Here is an 18,769-nt window from a genome sequence, read left to right on the forward strand (position 1 = left end):
GAGAGAGAAAGAGAGAAAGAGAGAAAGAGAGAAAGAGAGAAAGAGAGAAAGAGAGAGAGAGAGAGAAGACACAGAAGACACAGACAAAGACAGCAGTTTACACGTGTAATGTCGATGGCCTCATGTCTCAAAGACATTGAATTGCATTCCTTAATCGATGTAATCAGAATCACTGGACGTTGAGGTGAAAATCTGTCGCACAAAAGGCACATTGTGCGAATCCAACACAGATCCACGGAGAAACAGCATACAAAGCCCCGACGCAGGGATGCACATCCGTCTTGCAGGGCTGGGTATCAGAGAGAAATCTGATTTGTTCGAGTTTGAAAAATCCACTTAACCCACCAATAATGAACTGCTGCTGAAATACAGTCGAGAACACAAAGACAGCTTGTTTTGTCTCCAGTTTGCTCATATAGGCAAGAGATATCAACTCTCAAAGGCAAACCTGAACATGATTATGTCGACTTGCAGCATATGTGCATGGAGAAACAATCTCAGATTGTTACCCACTTGGTGTGTGTTATATATCAAGTTGGTTACTGATGGGAATGTCCGACTGTCCAATTTAAATGTACATACCTCCGATATCAGAGAAGGAAGACCCAGGCACCAAGTCGGACGAGGTAAAGCTTAGGAGCTTCTCGGAATGACGAAGCGAACTTTTGCCAGACTGGATGTAAGAACGCCACCTCTTGTGTTCAAAACATTGATAAGACCCCATTTTGGGATATGGGAATATTATATGGCATCTTTGTTGGAAGACAGATGTGGAGGAAGTTGAAGAAGGGGCAACAAAGACGATATCAGGACTGTGAGATTTACCATTGCTCAAAAAGCTCAGAGATCTTGGACCTTTACTCGCTTGTCTCCAGGTGGAGGAGAGGAGATGTCATCACAGTGCCCAAGATCCTGAATGAACTCAAAAAAACATTGCTTGAAATTATTCGAGGGTAGATGCCACTTTGACTAACGGAACGACCTCTTCAGTAACCGGGTGGTATCAGACTGGACCAGCTGACTTCAGGAGGTTGTGGAAACAACTACAGTAGATTCTTTCAAAACCAAGCTGTCAAGCACTGGTGGTGAGGGGACGTTTTCCACGAAAACTAGAACGAAGCGCTTCCCACCGAAAGGAAGGTTGAAAAATGGTGAAAAGTTCCACCAGGAACGACCCAATATCCAATTTTCAGTTCATTTTTTTCCACATTATGACCCCAAGTCTCCACCCCCTGGGGCATGAACTTGGGGATCAAATCCCCCCCCCCCAAAAAAAATCGTTATATATTTCACGTCCCCCAATATTTATTTGTTCGTACACAGCCTGTGACTGCTTGGCTGCACAATTTTTCTGGGGGCATGGCTGTACTACTGATGCAGTGCCCCTATTACCAGTCAGCTGGTCCTCATTTTTCCGACCTCAGAACGATGGCAAGTCGAGTCATCCCACCTGGTCTTTATTCAACGGGACAAAAAAAGGACTTGAACTCAACACCCGAGGATCCTGGGATCTTAAGCCAGCCATCTCAACCGTTTGTCCTCCAATGTCGAATGCATATACAAAGTTTCATTAATAAAGGTTTTCATTAAACACAGCTTCATTAAAGTATACATTATAGTAAAAATAAACCTGCCGTCACTGGTCTTTTTTGTGGTAGGCACGTGATAGCACTGGACCAATCATGTTCGGTGATGTACATCAGGCTGCGTCGCTCATACTCGGCGGCACGTGATAGCGCTGGACCAATCATGTTCAGTGATGTACCTCATGTGCATCGCTCATACTCGGCGGCACGTGATAGCACTGGACCAATCATGTTCGGTGATGTACCTCATGTGCATCGCTCATACTCGGCGGCACGTGATAGCACTAGACCAATCATCTTCGGTGATGTACCTCAGGCTGCGTCGCTCATACTCGGCGGCACGTGATAGCGCTGGACCAATCATGTTCAGTGATGTACCTCATGTGCATCGCTCATACTCGGCGGCACGTGATAGCACTGGACCAATCATGTTCGGTGATGTACCTCATGTGCATCGCTCATACTCGGCGGCACGTGATAGCACTAGACCAATCATCTTCGGTGATGTACCTCAGGCTGCGTCGCTCATACTCGGCGGCATCGGCTTCATTTTTTAACCCCCTAATGTTTGCTCATTCGCTCGTGATAGCGAGCTAGAAAGTATAGCGATCCAGAGTCATGTATACTAAGTACAATATAGCTGAGTTTCTTGGACCGTTGATGCTTCGTCTTGGAGGAGATAAACAAACAAACAGCTCCATTGTACAGGATGTTCCAAAAGTCTCCACACATCGGGAAAATTAACACTTCCAGAAAAATGTCTCCCGAAATTCTTCATACATACATAGCTTATATCTTCTTTTTATTTTTCAGATTCCCGAAAAGAATGCCTGTTGTCAAAAGAAGAACGTATTGGAATCATTCTCATGGCTGGTTCGGAAATCTGTCGCAAGGATACAATCGACTTTAACAGGAAACATGGCGAGCACGTCACACACGTCACACACGTCACACACGACACACACGTCACACACGACAAGATTCACAACATGGATCATTTACAGGTACACATTTGAAGTTTAATTACTTACATAATGCCAGATGTGTTGACACGAGTTCACCATGAATGGGAGAGATGACTTCGTGTGTGTTTACAAAGTAATGGAAATCATGTAGAGAACGTTTTGTAAATAAAGTTACATTTTGATAAAAGTGTTAATTTTCCCGATGGATGGAGACTTGGGACACCTTGTAGTATCGAGAGCAGCAAATACCACCCGTCGCTTCGATGATGGTAATATGAAGGGAGGGGGGGGGAGAAAAAGAGGGGAAAAGAGGGAAAGAGGGGTAGTGGAGAGAGAGAGTGGTGAAAGTGAAGAGGTGAATGGGAAAGGAGAGAGGAGGGGTGGGGGAGCGAGGAGGGGTGGGGAAGAGAGGAGGGGTGGGGGAGCGAGGAGGGGTGGGGAAGAGAGGAGGGGTGGGGGAAGGGAAGACTGTGAGGTGAGAGGAAAGGAAGGCAGACGTGCGGTGGAGCGTTAATTACGATTCATCAAAATGATTCTGCATAGAATAACAGTGAAGATGGAAACAAAATGTCTGAAATCCATTCTCTACCAGTCATACTATAAACACGGTCTGGAGACAAACTCCCATCAGGAGACAAACTCCTGTCCAGACAAGTCCGGAGACAAACTTCCATCCGGAGACAAACTCCTGTCCAAACAAGTCTGGAGACAAACTCCTGTCCAGACAAGTCCAGAGACAAACTCCCATCCGGAGACAAACTCCTGTCCAGACAAGTCTGGAGACAAACTCCCCTCCGGAGACAAACTCCTGTCCAAACAAGTCCGGAGACAAACTCCTGTCCAGACAAGTCCGGAGACAAACTCCTGTCCAGACAAGTCCGGAGACAAACTCCTATCCGGAGACAAACTCCTGTCCAGACAAGTCCGGAGACAAACTCCTGTCCAAACAAGTCCGGAGACAAACTCCTGTCCAGACAAGTCTGGAGACAAACTCTTGTCCAGACAAGTCCAGAGACAAACTCCCATCCGGAGACAAACTCAAGTCCAGACAAGTCCGGAGACAAACTTCCATCCGGAGACAAACTCCTCTCCAAACAAGTCTGGAGACAAACTCCTGTCCAGACAAGTCCGGAGACAAACTCCCATCCGGAGACAAACTCCTGTCCAGACAAGTCTGGAGACAAACTCCTGTCCAGACAAGTCCGGAGACAAACTCCTGTCCAGACAAGTCCGGAGACAAACTCCTATCCGGAGACAAACTCCTGTCCAGACAAGTCTGGAGACAAACTCCCATCCGGAGACAAACTTCTGTCCAAACAAGTCCGGAGACAAACTCCTGTCCAGACAAGTCTGGAGACAAACTCTTGTCCAGACAAGTCCAGAGACAAACTCCCATCCGGAGACAAACTCCAGTCCAGACAAGTCCGGAGACAAACTTCCATCCGGAGACAAACTCCTCTCCAAACAAGTCTGGAGACAAACTCCTGTCCAGACAAGTCCGGAGACAAACTCCCATCCGGAGACAAACTCCTGTCCAAACAAGTCCGGAGACAAACTCCTGTCCAGACAAGTCCGGAGACAAACTCCTGTCCAGACAAGTCCGGAGACAAACTCCTGTCCAGACAAGTCCGGAGACAAACTCCTGTCCAGACAAGTCCGGAGACAAACTCCTGTCCAGACAAGTCCGGAGACAAACTCCTATCTGGAGACAAACTCCTGTCCAGACAAGTCTGGAGACAAACTCCCATCCGGAGACAAACTCCTGTCCAAACAAGTCTGGAGACAAACTCCTGTCCAGACAAGTCTGGAGACAAACTCCTGTCCAGACAAGTCCAGAGACAAACTCCCATCCGGAGACAAGCTCCTGTCCAGTCAAGTCCGGAGACAAACGCCCATCCGGAGACAAACTCCTATCCGGACAAGTCCGGAGACAAACTCCTGTCCAGACAAGTCCGGAGACAAACTCCCATTCGGAGACAAACTCCTGTCCAGACAAGTCCGGAGACAAACTCCCATCCATAGACAAACTCCTGTCCAGACAAGTCCAGAGACAAACTCCTGTCCAGACAAGTCCGGAGACAAACTCTCATCCAGAGACAAACTCCTGTCCAGACAAGTCCGGAGACAAACTCCTATCCGGAGAGAAACTCCCGTCTGGACAAATCCGGAGACAAACTCCTGTCCAGACATAAATACCACCCAGACGCATCCAGAGCCAAGCTGGCCAGACAGAAACACCGCTCGGACACGTCTGGAGACAAACTCCCATCCAGACATAAACACCGCCTGGACACATCCAGAGACAAACCCTGCCCGAACACGTCCAGAGACAAAGACTGCAAAGACATAACCACTGTCCGAATATGTCCAGAGACAGAGAGAGTGAGAGAGAGGGAGAAGAGGGGAGAGGGAGAGGAGGGGAGAGGGAGAGAGAGAGAGAGGGAGATGAGGGTAGGGGAGTTAGCAGAGAGAATGTTATGCTTTTCAACAACACACACACACACACACACACACACACACACACACACACACACACACACACACACACACACACACACACACACACACACACACACACACACACACACACAAACACACACACACACACACACACACACACACACACACACACACACACACACACACACACACACACACACACACACACACATCCACGGCCGATATCGGCATTTTTTAGGGAATCAGCAGGTTGGAGTAAGTGTGATTACCAACTACAGTACTTACTGTATACAACCCAAAAACCTTCAGTAGCTTTCATCAAAAAACAACGTTACATTTATACAGACGTTTCAGGGATGTGTTCACAAACATTATTCTTTATAAACATCTGCATGTGACAGGTGGGAAAAAAATTTCTTTCGGTAATTTAGAAAACATGTAAATACGGCAAACGGCTCAGAAATCGGGTGTTATTTCATAACAACTCGCTCAGAATGACGGAGCATGAACCACTCGCTCAGAATGACGAAGGATGAACCACTCGTTTAGGGTGACGGAGCACGAATCACTTGATCAGGGTGACGGAGCACGAACCACTCGATCAGGGTGACAGAGCACGAACCACTTGATCAGGGTGACAGAGCACGAACCACTCACGCAGGGTGACAGAGCACGAACCACTTGATCAGGGTGACAGAGCACGAACCACTTGATCAGGGTGACGGAGCACGAACCACTTGATCAGGGTGACAGAGCACGAACCACTTGATCAGGGTGACAGAGCACGAACCACTCACGCAGGGTGACAGAGCACGAACCACTTGATCAGGGTGACGGAGCACGAACCACTTGATCAGGGTGACGGAGCACGAACCACTTGATCAGGGTGACAGAGCACGAACCACTCACCCAGGGTGACAGAGCATGAACCACTTGATCAGGGTGATGGAGCACAAACCACTTGATCAGGGTGACAGAGCACGAACCACTCGCTCAGGGTGACAGAGCACAAACCACTCATTCAGGGTGACGGAGCACGAACCACTCACTCAGGCTGACAGAGCACGAACCACTCGCTCTGAATGATGTGGCGGGCAAATGCATCCACCGTGAGTGAACAATTCGCTCAGAATGACGTCGCGCGGTACCACTATCGACTGCAAGGCATTCGGTAAGTGGCTTAAGCACTCAAGCAAGCACTCCAATTAAATGGTTGATAAGGAATGGCTGGCCAGGCTGTCGCTGTATATCATAAAATATATCTTTAACTTTAAAGCCGGTCTTCACCTTGCACGCAGCAGTTATGAATTAAAATGAATTTGTTCAAATAATGACTTTATCCACAAAAGCGTTGCAGTTGAATGCAGAACAACCTTGGAGACATTGCAAAGTTCAATCACCCAAGAAATAAACATTGCAGATAATCCGCCATCTTGCCTGCTCATCTGTGTACGCGTCACGTGGTACATCGGTTCAGGGTCCACGCAAACGTTATAACTTTATTTTAAAAGGCTGTTTTTCACCAGATTTGCTTTGATTCCCTGAAGAGCACCTCACGAAACCTCCGAAAATATAGAAAAAGATCTGGCAGACCCTGTGGATAGGCAGTCCCTCTGGGGGACAGGGCGTGAGGTCCAGCATTGAATGCATTTAATCATATAACTCAATGAAGCTGGTTAATTTTGGCACGTTCCAACATTTTTTCTTCACTCAATATAATTCTCCAAACAGTAGAAAAAGATGTTTAATGCTTTGGAAATTTCACATATTCTTGTGTATATATGGAGAAGGATGGACCATCGTCTTGCTTGCTTAAAGTAAATATGTGTCGGCTTAGTTATAAGACTCATTATTTCTTTAAATTATCAGATTTCACAACAGATTTCAACACTTATTTCGTCAGGACGATATCCGATCCTCAAAACCGAAATAATACTTTGATGATGTACTTTAATTAGTCCGTGAGAGTAGATCGTGGAAAATCGTATCGTATAATGCATGAAATCGCTCCAAGCTCCCAATTGGAAAACTATAGTTCTTACAAAAGCAATGTACACAACGATTCGTAACTATGATGATCAGGCATTCGATATGAGTGAGAAAAGTGAAAAAAATTTTATCGTGAAGAAATCGTTGTGGCCTGTTCCAAGTCAAGGCATGGTTGAGAAGGCCATAAAATATGGTGGCTTCAGATCCCAGCGAGGTAACCCAGTTTATCCAGCGAGTTTACCCTTACGCCTTAAGACCCCATCGAGAGCGGTAATCGAGGATCGTCTGACAAAGGATATAATTAAATAAGGCCATTAATTATCTTCAAATGGGGTGTTTTAATTAACACAAACACCCAATTTTCACTCATGCACTTCCTTGGAGTTTTCTTAGTGTGCATGCAAAGTGTTTCAGGCTGCTAGGTTTTATGGTTTTGGAGTTATGGAGAAGGCACACACTCTCTCCCTCTTCCAAATCCTGGTGGCATCTCATCAAATCTGTTTCTGGTGTATGTTCCCCCTCCATTACCTCAAATGGCCCCACTGCTGACACCGCACATGAAAAGGCTGAATGCCTAAACTCATTGTTTGCATCTAAACTGAAACCGATCGGTTTATATCTGAAACCCATCGCTTTCCATACCCACCTTACCCAGTCACACCCAGCTGTCCCTAGACTCTGTTTCCTTCTCTTCTGACAAAGTGGAGAGCTTGCTGTCAAACCTCGACTCAGATTCTGCAACCGGTCCAGACGGCATCAGCCCACATGTCCTAAAAACCTGCTCTGCTGCTCTTGCTCACCCTCTCTCTGTTCTATTCACCCTCTCATTTGTTCAAGGTCATCTGCCATCTGCTTGGAAATCAGCAAACATCATTGCCCTGCACAAAAAAGGTACAAAAACAGATCCCTACAGCTGCAGACCAATCAGCATTCTCCCAATCATCAGCAAGGTTATGGAATCCATCATCGCTTATAACATTAAATCCTTCCACTTCTCCAATGCCTTGATTTCCAATCATCAATTTGGTTTCAGACCAGGTCACTCTAAATCCAGACATGAAATCAGAGCCATGTCCTGAGACATATCGTGTGCTTTTGACATGGTCTGGCACCCTGCCCTGCTCACGAAACTCTCTTCCTATGATATCCAAGGCCATCTCCACTCATGGCTCGCAGACCTCCAATCCTGTCGCAGCCAATGTGTGGCCCTAAATGGAGTTCTTTCATCCCCTCTTCCTGTCCAGACTGGAGTTCCTCAAGGCAGCGTTCTGAGCCCTGTTGTTTTTCTGGTTTTCATCAATGATCTCTCTGACTCTCTGGAAAATCCTCTTTATCTCTTTGCTGATGACTCCACCCTCTGCCGTACCATCTGTCATCCCTCAGACCAGGAAGCAACAGCTTCTTCCTCTCTGCAGATCTGGATAAAATCACAAACTGGTTCAACACGTGAACCATGTCTTTCAATCCGGACAAATCTCACACTCTCACTATGTCTCTCCAAAAGGACCATTTGGACCCCCCCCCATCCACTTTCTCAAAAATCCTCTGGAAGAGGTCCTTTCATTCAAGCTTCTGGGTCTCACTATCTGCCATGATCATTCCTGGTATCTCCCATGGTGGGCCTCTCTCTCTTTGGGCCTCTCTCTCTCTCACCGCAGGCAGGTCAGTGGTCTTTTTGTCTCCTACCGTCTTCTCGCCCTCCCCCTGCTCTGTCTGCATTATGTCCCCATATTTCCGCATGGTGCTCAAGGTCCGCCAGCAACGCCCTTCTGGTAAAACTACCAAAATCACGAATCACTGCTCACTTTCACTCTTTTTCCCCACCTTTGGCCTAAACTCCCAAATTCTCTTCAATCACATTCTTCCCTCCAGGCCTTCAAAACATCTGTTCACCACCTCTTCTTATCGTCCTCCATCCAAAACCATGATCTTTTCTACCCCCGTTAATTCACCCCAAACCCACCTCCTTCAAATTCCCAGCTTTCCTTCCTGAAAGTCCCTGTAATGTCCATCTTGTATACCCCACGTTCCCCACCCCTTCCCACTCCCTTCCACAGATCTCCGAATGTCTCTATTCCCCACTGTTTTGTCCTTCCCTCTCCCACCTCTCTTGTCTCCTGCCCCCACCCTTGTTGTGCATTGTGTGTTAGCTGTCATACGAGCCTCGACGATGTATACAAAAAAAAACACAAAATAAAATCAAAACTCACACACACACTGACATTTATTAGTGTAGATACATTTAATAGTTGGAGCCATAGTCACATGACTTCTACACGGGCGCAGTCATCCTGGATTTCCCTTCAGCACACAGGGCATGTCAATTGAGAATGGTCTTGTTTTCAGTTGTATTCATCCAAAAATGGCAGAGGTGCTGTTTTAAACCTTTACTAGAATATAAGACCCGTCGCTTCACTGACAGAAATACTAATCTTTGCTGTGAGGGCTAATTATCAATGGAGCAAGAAGAAAAAGGATTCCTGGGAGGGCGGGGAGAACCAGCTTCGTAAATTGGCGTTTGCAGTTTCGCCATGTGTATCCATAATTTTTTTTTTTTTTAATCATTAATTGTCGGTTAAAATACACCAAGGTTTGTGCAAGTTTGGTACCATGAAGGGACCCCACGTTTGGTGAAAAGGCAACTCGTGCGGCCATTACATCAGAGTTGCTGGGACACAACCGGTGGGAGATTTCTTGAAGAAAATCGTGACATGCTAACAGACCTGGGTGTATCATTTCATACCAGAGTCAAAGTGGGCCAATGGAGACATTCTTAACCCTCCCCTAAAGCTGTAAGGTTTATCCGGTATGAGTTTTATGCATGATTTGAAGGGGTTAATAGAAAATGGAATTTCTTCACACGGAAAATGCCGTCAATGCACTTTTATTTGTGTACATTGTCGAGGCTCGTGAATGAACTTGAGTATAATTGAATGGGGGAAACACCAACAGCAGAGTTCGTGAAAACACGATCAAGGGGAGGGAGTAGAAGGACACAGGACTGATTGAATGAAGTGAGAAAGCAATGCAGACTACAGCTCAATGTGTTGTCGCAGAGCATAACTTTACTGCATGATAATGTTCACTGCATGATAATGCATGATAATGTTCACTTTACTGCATGATAAGCTGGCACTCATTTTGCCGAACTCGGAAGGATGACAGGCAGCCAACCCCACCTGGTATTAATTCAACAGCCGAGTGAGATTTGAACTCAGGACCCGAGGATCCCAAGCTCACCACCCTAACCATTAAGCCAACACCAGGCACACACAAGGTGAATGTGACTACAATACTGGAGATGGGTTGAGAATCTAGACCTGTCACCTTGACAAGATTTCATTATTTTAATCTCTTTGACCACTCTTGAAAAATAACATCTGCGTGGGATCGTTTCGGAAAAATGAAGACGTCAAAACACTTGTCCTGAAATGGCTGCGTCTCTATCCCAAAGGTTTCTTATGTAAATAGAATCAAGGTGTTACCTTGTCCCATCAATCGAATGGGACGAGTGTGTACGAGTATCAAGGGAATACCTTGAGAAGGAATAGGTGAAGTTTCTCAACTCCCTTGTGCTTTTTGATTCTCTAAAAAAAAAAGTCGACATCTTGAGCAACCTTCATAGATGTAATCAGGGCAAATATGGAGGTGGTGTGGTGGAAATGGTTCAACTATGGCCATCACAAAGTAGGACAGTCATTTCGGACTGTATTGCTGGACAAACTAAACTGTAATTGCAGCAGCCACGTGAATTGTATCAGCAGATGATGTATCCGTGTTTTCTTGTTCCTCAAACGAAGCCAAATGGATGGAAGTGGCTTCCACAGCCTTGGAGGTTTTCTTATTCTCCTTTCATGTGTAACACATGGCTGTGAATGGCTTCACTGGCTCAGGAGACAGCTGTGCCGCTGATGCAACGCCCTCTGTATGGTAAGGCAAGCATTTGTAATTAGTTTATGGTGCCGACAATAACTCTCGCCGACTCTTCACGAAGGACACCGTGGGATATTTAAGGTCCATCAACTAATTATGGCAGACAGGACGTCCAGTTTAACATCCATCCGATGGATGGCACACACATTGGTGCCTCACCCTGTCTGTGAAACACCAGGATGACAGCTTGTAACTGGACCTGGAACATAAACGACATGCTCAGATCCTATTAGCCCAATGTCATGGTGAGGTCGGTGAAGTGTAAGTGCAGAGGACAGACAGGAGAGAAAACTCCTGTACAAGTTTGTCTGATAGTCCTCTGCAGTCTTTGATATGAGTGCTTTGACATGAACCCAAATACCTCATAATGTAAATTTTACACAGAACGGATTTATAAAGCGAAGGGTTTCCGAGTCAATTATTGCTTCAGTAACCGAGATGAACTCCAAATAGGAGATTACACAATATCATCATAGTCCCGCTATGAACAGAAACAAAACAAATAATCAACCTCAAGTATAATTTATTACAACATTCATTTAGTAAAGGTGCAACAGGTGCAGGCAGTGGTGGAGGTGTAGTAGGTGCAGGCAGTGACGGTGCAGCAGGTTTCGGGAGTGGTGGTACAGTGAGTGTAGGGAGTGGTGAAGGTGCAACAATAGAAATTGGTAGAAATGAGGTATGGGAGATAGTTTTTGTGGGTGATGAAATTATTAAATGTCGATTCTTCATTCTGCATGAAGGATCATAGACAGAATTCTGTGCAGTTTTGAAGGAGCAGGAGATGGGGACATTGAAGGAAGGGTAAACGATATCGTATCGGGTCATGGCAGAAAGAAGTTGGTTGTGGTACACCTAGGAGTGAATTATATCGAGAACGTTTAACTCAGAGGTTTTGAAAAATAGATACAGGATATTGGGTCAGCGGCTGAAAGCAAAGGGTTGTGAGGTCATGTTTTCTGGGATTCTCCAAAGATTAGGAAAAATATAGAAATTATGAGCAGAGCAATAGACATCAACCAATGGCTGGAAGAATGGTGGAGGGAGGAAGATTTTACATTTAAGAAGCAGTGGGAATCATTTAGGAGACAAAGGGAGTGTTTCCAGAATGATGACAGTATGTAAAATAGAAAGGGGGCAGCAAGGTTTGCAGTGGGAATTGAGGAAGGAATTCAGGCTTTTTTCGGTCAGTGGAGGGTGGGGAAGCTATAAAGGAAGGAACGGATGAAGTAATTGTGATGAGTAAGGCCAGGCAGAAAAATAGAATTTCAGGAAGAGAAAAATTAAGCATGTTCTATACCAATGTCGGGAGTTTAAGTAGATAAGGCTCCGAGGTCAGATAATATGCACTCGAGAGTATTGAGGGAGGTGGCTGAGCAGGTAAGCGAGATGTTAACGTATATTTTCAAGAGTTCACTGCAGTCAGGACAGGTACCGGAGGATTGGAGAGCAGCAAATGTTACACCATTATTTAAGAAAGGATCCAGAGAAGAATTGGGAAACTATAGATCTGTTAGTTTGACTTCAGTTGTGGGGAAGGTGTTGGAGACATTAGTTAAGGACCAGATGAGGAACCATTTAAATAAATACAAACTAATTAAAGGTAGTCAGCATGGGTTTACCAAAGGTAGTTCCTGTCTAACAAATATTTTAGAGTTCTATGAAGCAGTGTCTGATTGGGTGGATGAGGGAAAGGCAGTGGACATAGTATATCTTCACTTGAAGAAGGCATTTGATAAGGTTCCACATCAGAGGTTGTTAGCCAAAGTGAGGGCCTGTGGAGTGGCTGGTCAGGTAGCTAATTGGATGGCAAACTGGCTTAGTGGTAGGAAGCAGAGTGGCTGTGAGTGGGAGGATGTAAGTTGTGGGGTAGTTCAGGGATCAGTACTCGGACCATTATTATTCATTATTTACATCAATGATTTGGACAATGGGGTGAAGCGTAGGCTTTCCAAATTTGCAGATGACACAAAGCTTGGAGGTGAGGTGGACAGCAGGGGGTGGGGTGATCAGATTCAGGAAAGTATTGATGCTTGCATAGATTGGGAAAAAGATTGGCAGATGGAATTTAACCTGAGCAAGTGTAAGGTGTTGGGATGGGAAAAAACAATGAAAGCAAGTGAAATCCTTCAATACAGCGCGTGTGGTGAAGCAAATGAGTACACTAATGTTAAAATATGCAATTTATGCTTATTCAGTTGAAAAACAATTAAAAAGCGTACTTAATATTTGAAATGTAAAAATCTTGTTATTATTGTGATAAGCACCTTTATATATATATATAACAGAAGGAATGAAACCGTTCGATACAGCGTGGCAGGGGACCGCAAAAGAATGATAGCATAAGAAGAACTTAGCTTTCAGCATTCGGCGATCGACGCGAAATGCGATGGTGGGCGGAAGTGACGTCTTTCGTTCGTTCGTAAATGAGGGGCGCATTTCTTCGTTTTTTTTTCCGTCAAGCAATAAATTAAATGGTTTTCACATATACAACACATTAGTTTCACAAATTTCCATTGAACTACTCGGGTATATCCGTCAATTGTTGCCATTTCCGTCGAGGTTACGCACTGCAATCAAAAGTGGTGGTATTAACATTGTACAGGAATTTAGTGAGGGCCACATCTAGAATAGTGTGCCGTTTTGGTCACCACAGCTCAGAAAGGACATAGATGCCATAGAGAGGGTTTAGCACAGGGCGACAAGATTGATTTCAGGCCTAGCTAGACTCAACTATGAGGAGCGGCTGAAGGAGACAGGGCTTTATACACTAGAAAGGAGGCGGTTACAAGGAGATATGATTGAGATGTTTAAGATAATGAAAGGTAGAGATAAAATAATTTCAGAAGAATTGTTCAACAGAGTAGACAGTGACAGAACCAGGGGCCATAGCCTAAGAGTAAAGAGGAGAGTCAAGACGGTAGTAAGGCAGGGGATTTTTACTCAGAGAGTAGTTAATGCATGGAATGGTCTCCCTGGAATGGTAGTGGTAGCAGAAACAGTGGATAAGTATAAATTAGAATGAGATAGGTACCTGGAAGTTATGGAGATAGAGGGGTATGGGGATGTTAAGACTTTTAGGTAGCTTGAGCATTGACGGGTGGGTGATTGTGTGCATGTGTACAGAATGCTGTTGGTATGGGTCTTGTCAGGGGGTGTTGTGGTTGATGTGTTTTTTTTTTAAACCAAGCCCATGGCCCCTCCCCTGAGGAAAAAATATATGCAATAAAAAATACAAAAACTTCAAAAAAAACCCCCACAAAAACACTTTATTTTAAAAAAAAAAACTATTTTTTTTTTTTACATTTCCTTCTTTGGATCTTGTATTGATAAATTAGTGTGGTGTTGATGTGGTGCAGGCATGATGGGCTGAATGGCCTCCACCTGTGTCTAGTTTCCTTGTGTATCATCCTCCCTCCTCCCTCCCCCAAAACGATAAACATGTAAATAATGTTTACACCATTTGCAGTAAAGCTGAAGGACAGATATGTTTTAAACAGAAACACACCATCCTCGAGTGTCAAACATCCACATAGATGGACATATAATGAAGCAGTCGACGAATGGGGAAAATCTCTACAGGGCCATCGAGATGCAGAAACCTTGCCAGCAGGTCATGCTGCTGTAAACTCTTCATCACTAGGTGGGAAAGAAGAAAGGAGGGATGGGGAGGGAAATATATATATATATATATTTTTTTTAATAAACAATCTGGAAACAACCTGCAGGAGTGACCATGGATTAAAAGCACATCATACGACAATGGACAACGGACATGCTATTTCAGGAGCCCACACCTGGTTACCTGTCCCACGTCTGGCCTGGATGATTTCTCATTCCTTCACACAACTTTTCCCTCGTCTGCGGAACAGACGCTCACAGTCTTTCTTCCCTCATCTTTCAAGATCACTGCTCATCTCATGGTTTCTCCGATACCCACTTCCAAAGTATTCTGCTCTTGCTGAGCCTCCAACTCCTCTTCCTCCATCCCACTCCTCTTCTCGTGCTCCAATGTTTGTGGGTTATTTATCTGTCTGATCCCGATGCCCATTTGGCAACATACTGCACTCTGCTGTTTAGCTCCTCCATAAACCTCGATTTCTGTCTCAAATAAATAATCATTTAATGCATTGTATGGGACGTGAACCTGGAACATAAATTACTCGGTGCTCAGATGGGAAATGCCAAACGAGCTAAGCCAAGCATTTCATTGCAATTAAAAACTTTCAAAAGGACATTTTCCACCCCAGAATGCTTTGAGTGCATGTGCAGAAACCCTTAGCGACAACGGTCATCTGGGCAGGGAACGTATATCATGCATACCAGACAAGGATTGTAACCTAAAATGGCTCACAAAACTTCTAAAAGAAGCCAAAAATACTTGGAAAAGTACCGAAGAGAAATCTGAAGTGTGCCTCTGCACAACGAAAGATTTGGAGAACTTTCCAATCATTTTGCCCAAAAAGTTATCGAGCAGCCCGTAATGCAAAAACTGACGATGTGGGCCTGTGGGAAGGCTGTGGATGATGTGTTCTACCCGACCTTCCGATCATCCCTGCCACTGAGTGGACTATGAACCTTGCAATATTGCCTTGTGTAAATATGGCAGACTTGGTAATTTTTTGAATGGATGTTTGCAATCGGAAAGACGATGCAGTCATTCCCAACATGCAGGTACACTTCGGGAGACACCGTATCTGGTTTTGTTGCTTCTTAACACATATGGGAGTCATATCTGGGCCTTATGAATGCAGAGAGTAAGTCTAAAATGATCATATTTACTATTAATCATGTTTGGGAGGAGGGGATGGATGGTGGGAGTGGGAGCTGTATAGGCTGTTGTATATATATATATATATATATATATATATATATATATATATATATATATATATATATATATATATATATATATATATATATATATATTTGTTTGGTTCTGGGACCACAAGAGAAAGTGTATGAGATTTTTGCATCTATTGGTAAAAGGAGCGTGTGTGTGTGTGTGTGTGTGTGTGTGTGTGTGTGTGTGTGTGTGTGTGTGTGTGTGTGTGTGTGTGTGTGTGTGTGTGTGTGTGTGTGTGTGTGTGTGTGTGTGTGTGTGTGTGTGTGTGTGAAATAACCACTGTCACCGCTCACTTGTACTAACAGGAAATGGTAGGAAGTCAACACCTCTCATCCATGGATATTTTTTGTATTCCCTATATTTCTGTGAGTCCAATTTGCATTTGAGAACAAAACAATTATGGTTAACCATAAAAAATTGATGCCTGGTGTTGGCTTAATGATTTGGGTGGTGGGCTTGGGATCTGAGGATCCTGAGTTCAAATCCCACTCTGCTGTTGAATTAATACCAGGTGGGGTTGACTCTGCCTGTCATCCTTCCGAGGTCGGCAAAATGAGTGCCAGCATGCTGGTATACTGTGTCGGAGTGGCGACCCATCCAGGATTGTGTCCAATAGCCAAGGAGACTGCTTAGGCAGCACCAACACTCTGCACAGAGTATGGTCCCAATGGATGGATGGATATTGAAATGGCCACTCTTTGTTCTAAATGATGAAAATTATGATTTGAATCACAGATTTGCTCGGCGAGCAGAACCGAGTCACTGAACACACACACACACACACACACACACACACACACACACACACACACACACACACACACACACACACACACACACACACACACACACACACACACACACACACACACACACATTTGCCATTTCAAGTCTCGAATTGCACAAGGAAACCATTGATAAGAGCAACCTTTCCACTCCTCTATGTACCTGGATTTTGTGTTAACAAATTGGTTTTAAAACACAATGTATTTACTGCGAAAATTGTTATACATTTGAAAAATCATTCCTTTAGTTTATTTAACTTGGAGACAAATCACCATGACACTCCCAAGATCAAAACAGGCTGGTAAAGACCAATTAAAAAAAACCGAAAACATTACATGAAACGCTTGGTTATCGATTGGAGGAGCAATTCCCAACCAGGTGCCGTTGCTTAGAGTTTAACCCCGGTGTGATTAATTGCTTATGCATTCCTGGATGGCTGTAAGGTCTCCATTGCGTCAATCATCCCAGATAAATTACTCAGGACCTGCAATAAGGAATCCTCTCGAGGTCAAAACCTGCATTTGGCCAACATTTTCGAGTCTAACAACACCAACACTGTTACCCCAACTTGCTCCCCTGCCCTTCAATTATATCAACTACAAAATTCTCAAAGGACACTGCTAAGTCAAGCCTGGACATGTTCAAGTTCCATCATAGCAATTCCGTGTTCTGTGCACCTGCATCGCACACATCAGGTATACAGGACTTGAGCAAGTTGAACCATGCAATGGTTTATGGCACTTCTTGATAACCATCATGGAAGGGGGAAAAAAAAAAATTGCCAATTTCATTTTCTCGATGGCAGTGGCAATGATACAAGTATTGTAAACGATGCAAGATTGCTTTAGCCTGTAGTTATAGCTTTAATAACTATACTTGGTTTGTAAACTAGAGCTTGAATGAGAAGGCATTTAAAATGAGAAGAGGGAGATTTATATTCTCATGCATTATTTGGACATTCCTGTCAATGTTTGTACATTCAAAAAGAACGGTCTTACGTTTGGAAACACCCTTGCAAGACACTAAAAGCGACACTGACCCCTCCGAAGTTGAAACCGAGGTCTGTACGGCCACACAAAGCAGTCGGAATGTGTGCCAAAAATAATAAAGACCGCACCTTCTCCAGTGAGGAAGAAGAATTCAACCTCACAATGAGATGGAGTTTTGCACCGAGGCGACAAAAAGCTAAAGGGGTGTCGGCTGCCCCAAAACCAACAACAACTAAGCTCCAGACCAATAGATAGGGCTAAAGTGGAGTGTAGAGGAGAAGACGACCTTCTACTGTGAGGTGCATTCTGCGCATGAGGTGTGGGGAATGCACAGAAAGGGAAAAACGATTCACGGAACAACTTGGTTATTGAAACGTGAGCCTTTACCGAAACGGAGGTGGATACGATGAATCCTGGGAAGACTAGGTTCCACTTTCTGAAACCCGCAAATGGAGATTACAACCAAGGAGAGTACCAAGTGAAACAACCAATGCACAGGAATGTAGGACTCGGCAGTGTAATGGTGAGGGTGTTGCTCTGAGTCTGGGAGGTTGGTGGTTCTAACCCCAGCCGAGTTGAAGTACCAAAGACTTAAAAAAATTCTATGTACTGCTTCCTTGCTTGACACTTCACATTTAAAAAGGATAGCGCATGGACAAACAACAACAGGTTGGGAACAATTATGCAGGCTTCGTGGGCCTAATGGCCTCCTCATGCGATGAAGTTCCTTGTAAAGGAACTTATATTTATAGGAGAGTTTAAACCCCACAGGAACAGTGCAACAAACATGACAAAATACCTCCCCTTAAAAAGGACACTTTGAGCAGTACAAGTGATTCAGAGTTTTAAAAGTCTTTCATAACATTATCTTGTGACCGTCCTGCAAATAAATCATTCAAATAGCAAATACACACTGATCTGAAAAACAAAAACTGTAAGTGTTGCTTGGGTTATTGGTAGTTTGGAAACCTTGCCTTTGCCTTGGTCTGCACAGGAATGTACAGTTTAAACTCTGAAGGTAACTCGTCCTCAGAGTACAGGCGATCGGAGAAGTACACTCTTCGAATGCGGCAGTTCGCATGGATCTACAGAGGTGGCACAGCACACCAATAAACCAATAAAAGTACCGGTTCTGCTTTACCCTTAATCCTCAAAACCCTCTGTTATACTATTTCCACTTAATTCTTGCATTTCTCATCATCGCTATACCTGAAC

The 18,769-nt window shown here is 44.4% G+C and overlaps 1 protein-coding gene across 2 annotated transcripts in view; it reads right to left on the reverse strand.

The window, feature by feature from the left end:
• Nucleotides 1-9,206: 9,206 nt before the first annotated feature.
• Nucleotides 9,207-18,769, reverse strand: part of CFAP20 (cilia and flagella associated protein 20) — an 18,957-nt gene continuing 9,394 nt past the window's right edge. Inside the window, exons 4-7 of one of the 2 annotated variants that reach the window (XR_015060821.1) lie at nucleotides 18,764-18,769; nucleotides 18,529-18,639; nucleotides 14,442-14,572; nucleotides 9,207-10,923 (exon numbers count right to left, since the gene is read on the reverse strand). The exon at nucleotides 18,764-18,769 is cut by the window's right edge and continues 183 nt beyond it. Coding sequence is in view for 1 of the 2 variants with exons in the window: in XM_085891529.1 (XP_085747655.1) it covers nucleotides 14,570-14,572; nucleotides 18,529-18,639; nucleotides 18,764-18,769 (120 nt within the window). In the remaining variant the exon portion in view is untranslated. Of the gene's footprint in view, nucleotides 10,924-11,439; nucleotides 14,573-18,528; nucleotides 18,640-18,763 lie in introns of those variants that run through there. The other variant, XM_085891529.1, reaches the window with a different exon arrangement.

Source organism: Eptatretus burgeri, chromosome 8 (genome assembly GCF_056783735.1).
Source record: "Eptatretus burgeri isolate ZD-2024b chromosome 8, Ebu_testis_v1, whole genome shotgun sequence".
Classification (NCBI taxonomy): domain Eukaryota; kingdom Metazoa; phylum Chordata; class Myxini; order Myxiniformes; family Myxinidae; genus Eptatretus; species Eptatretus burgeri.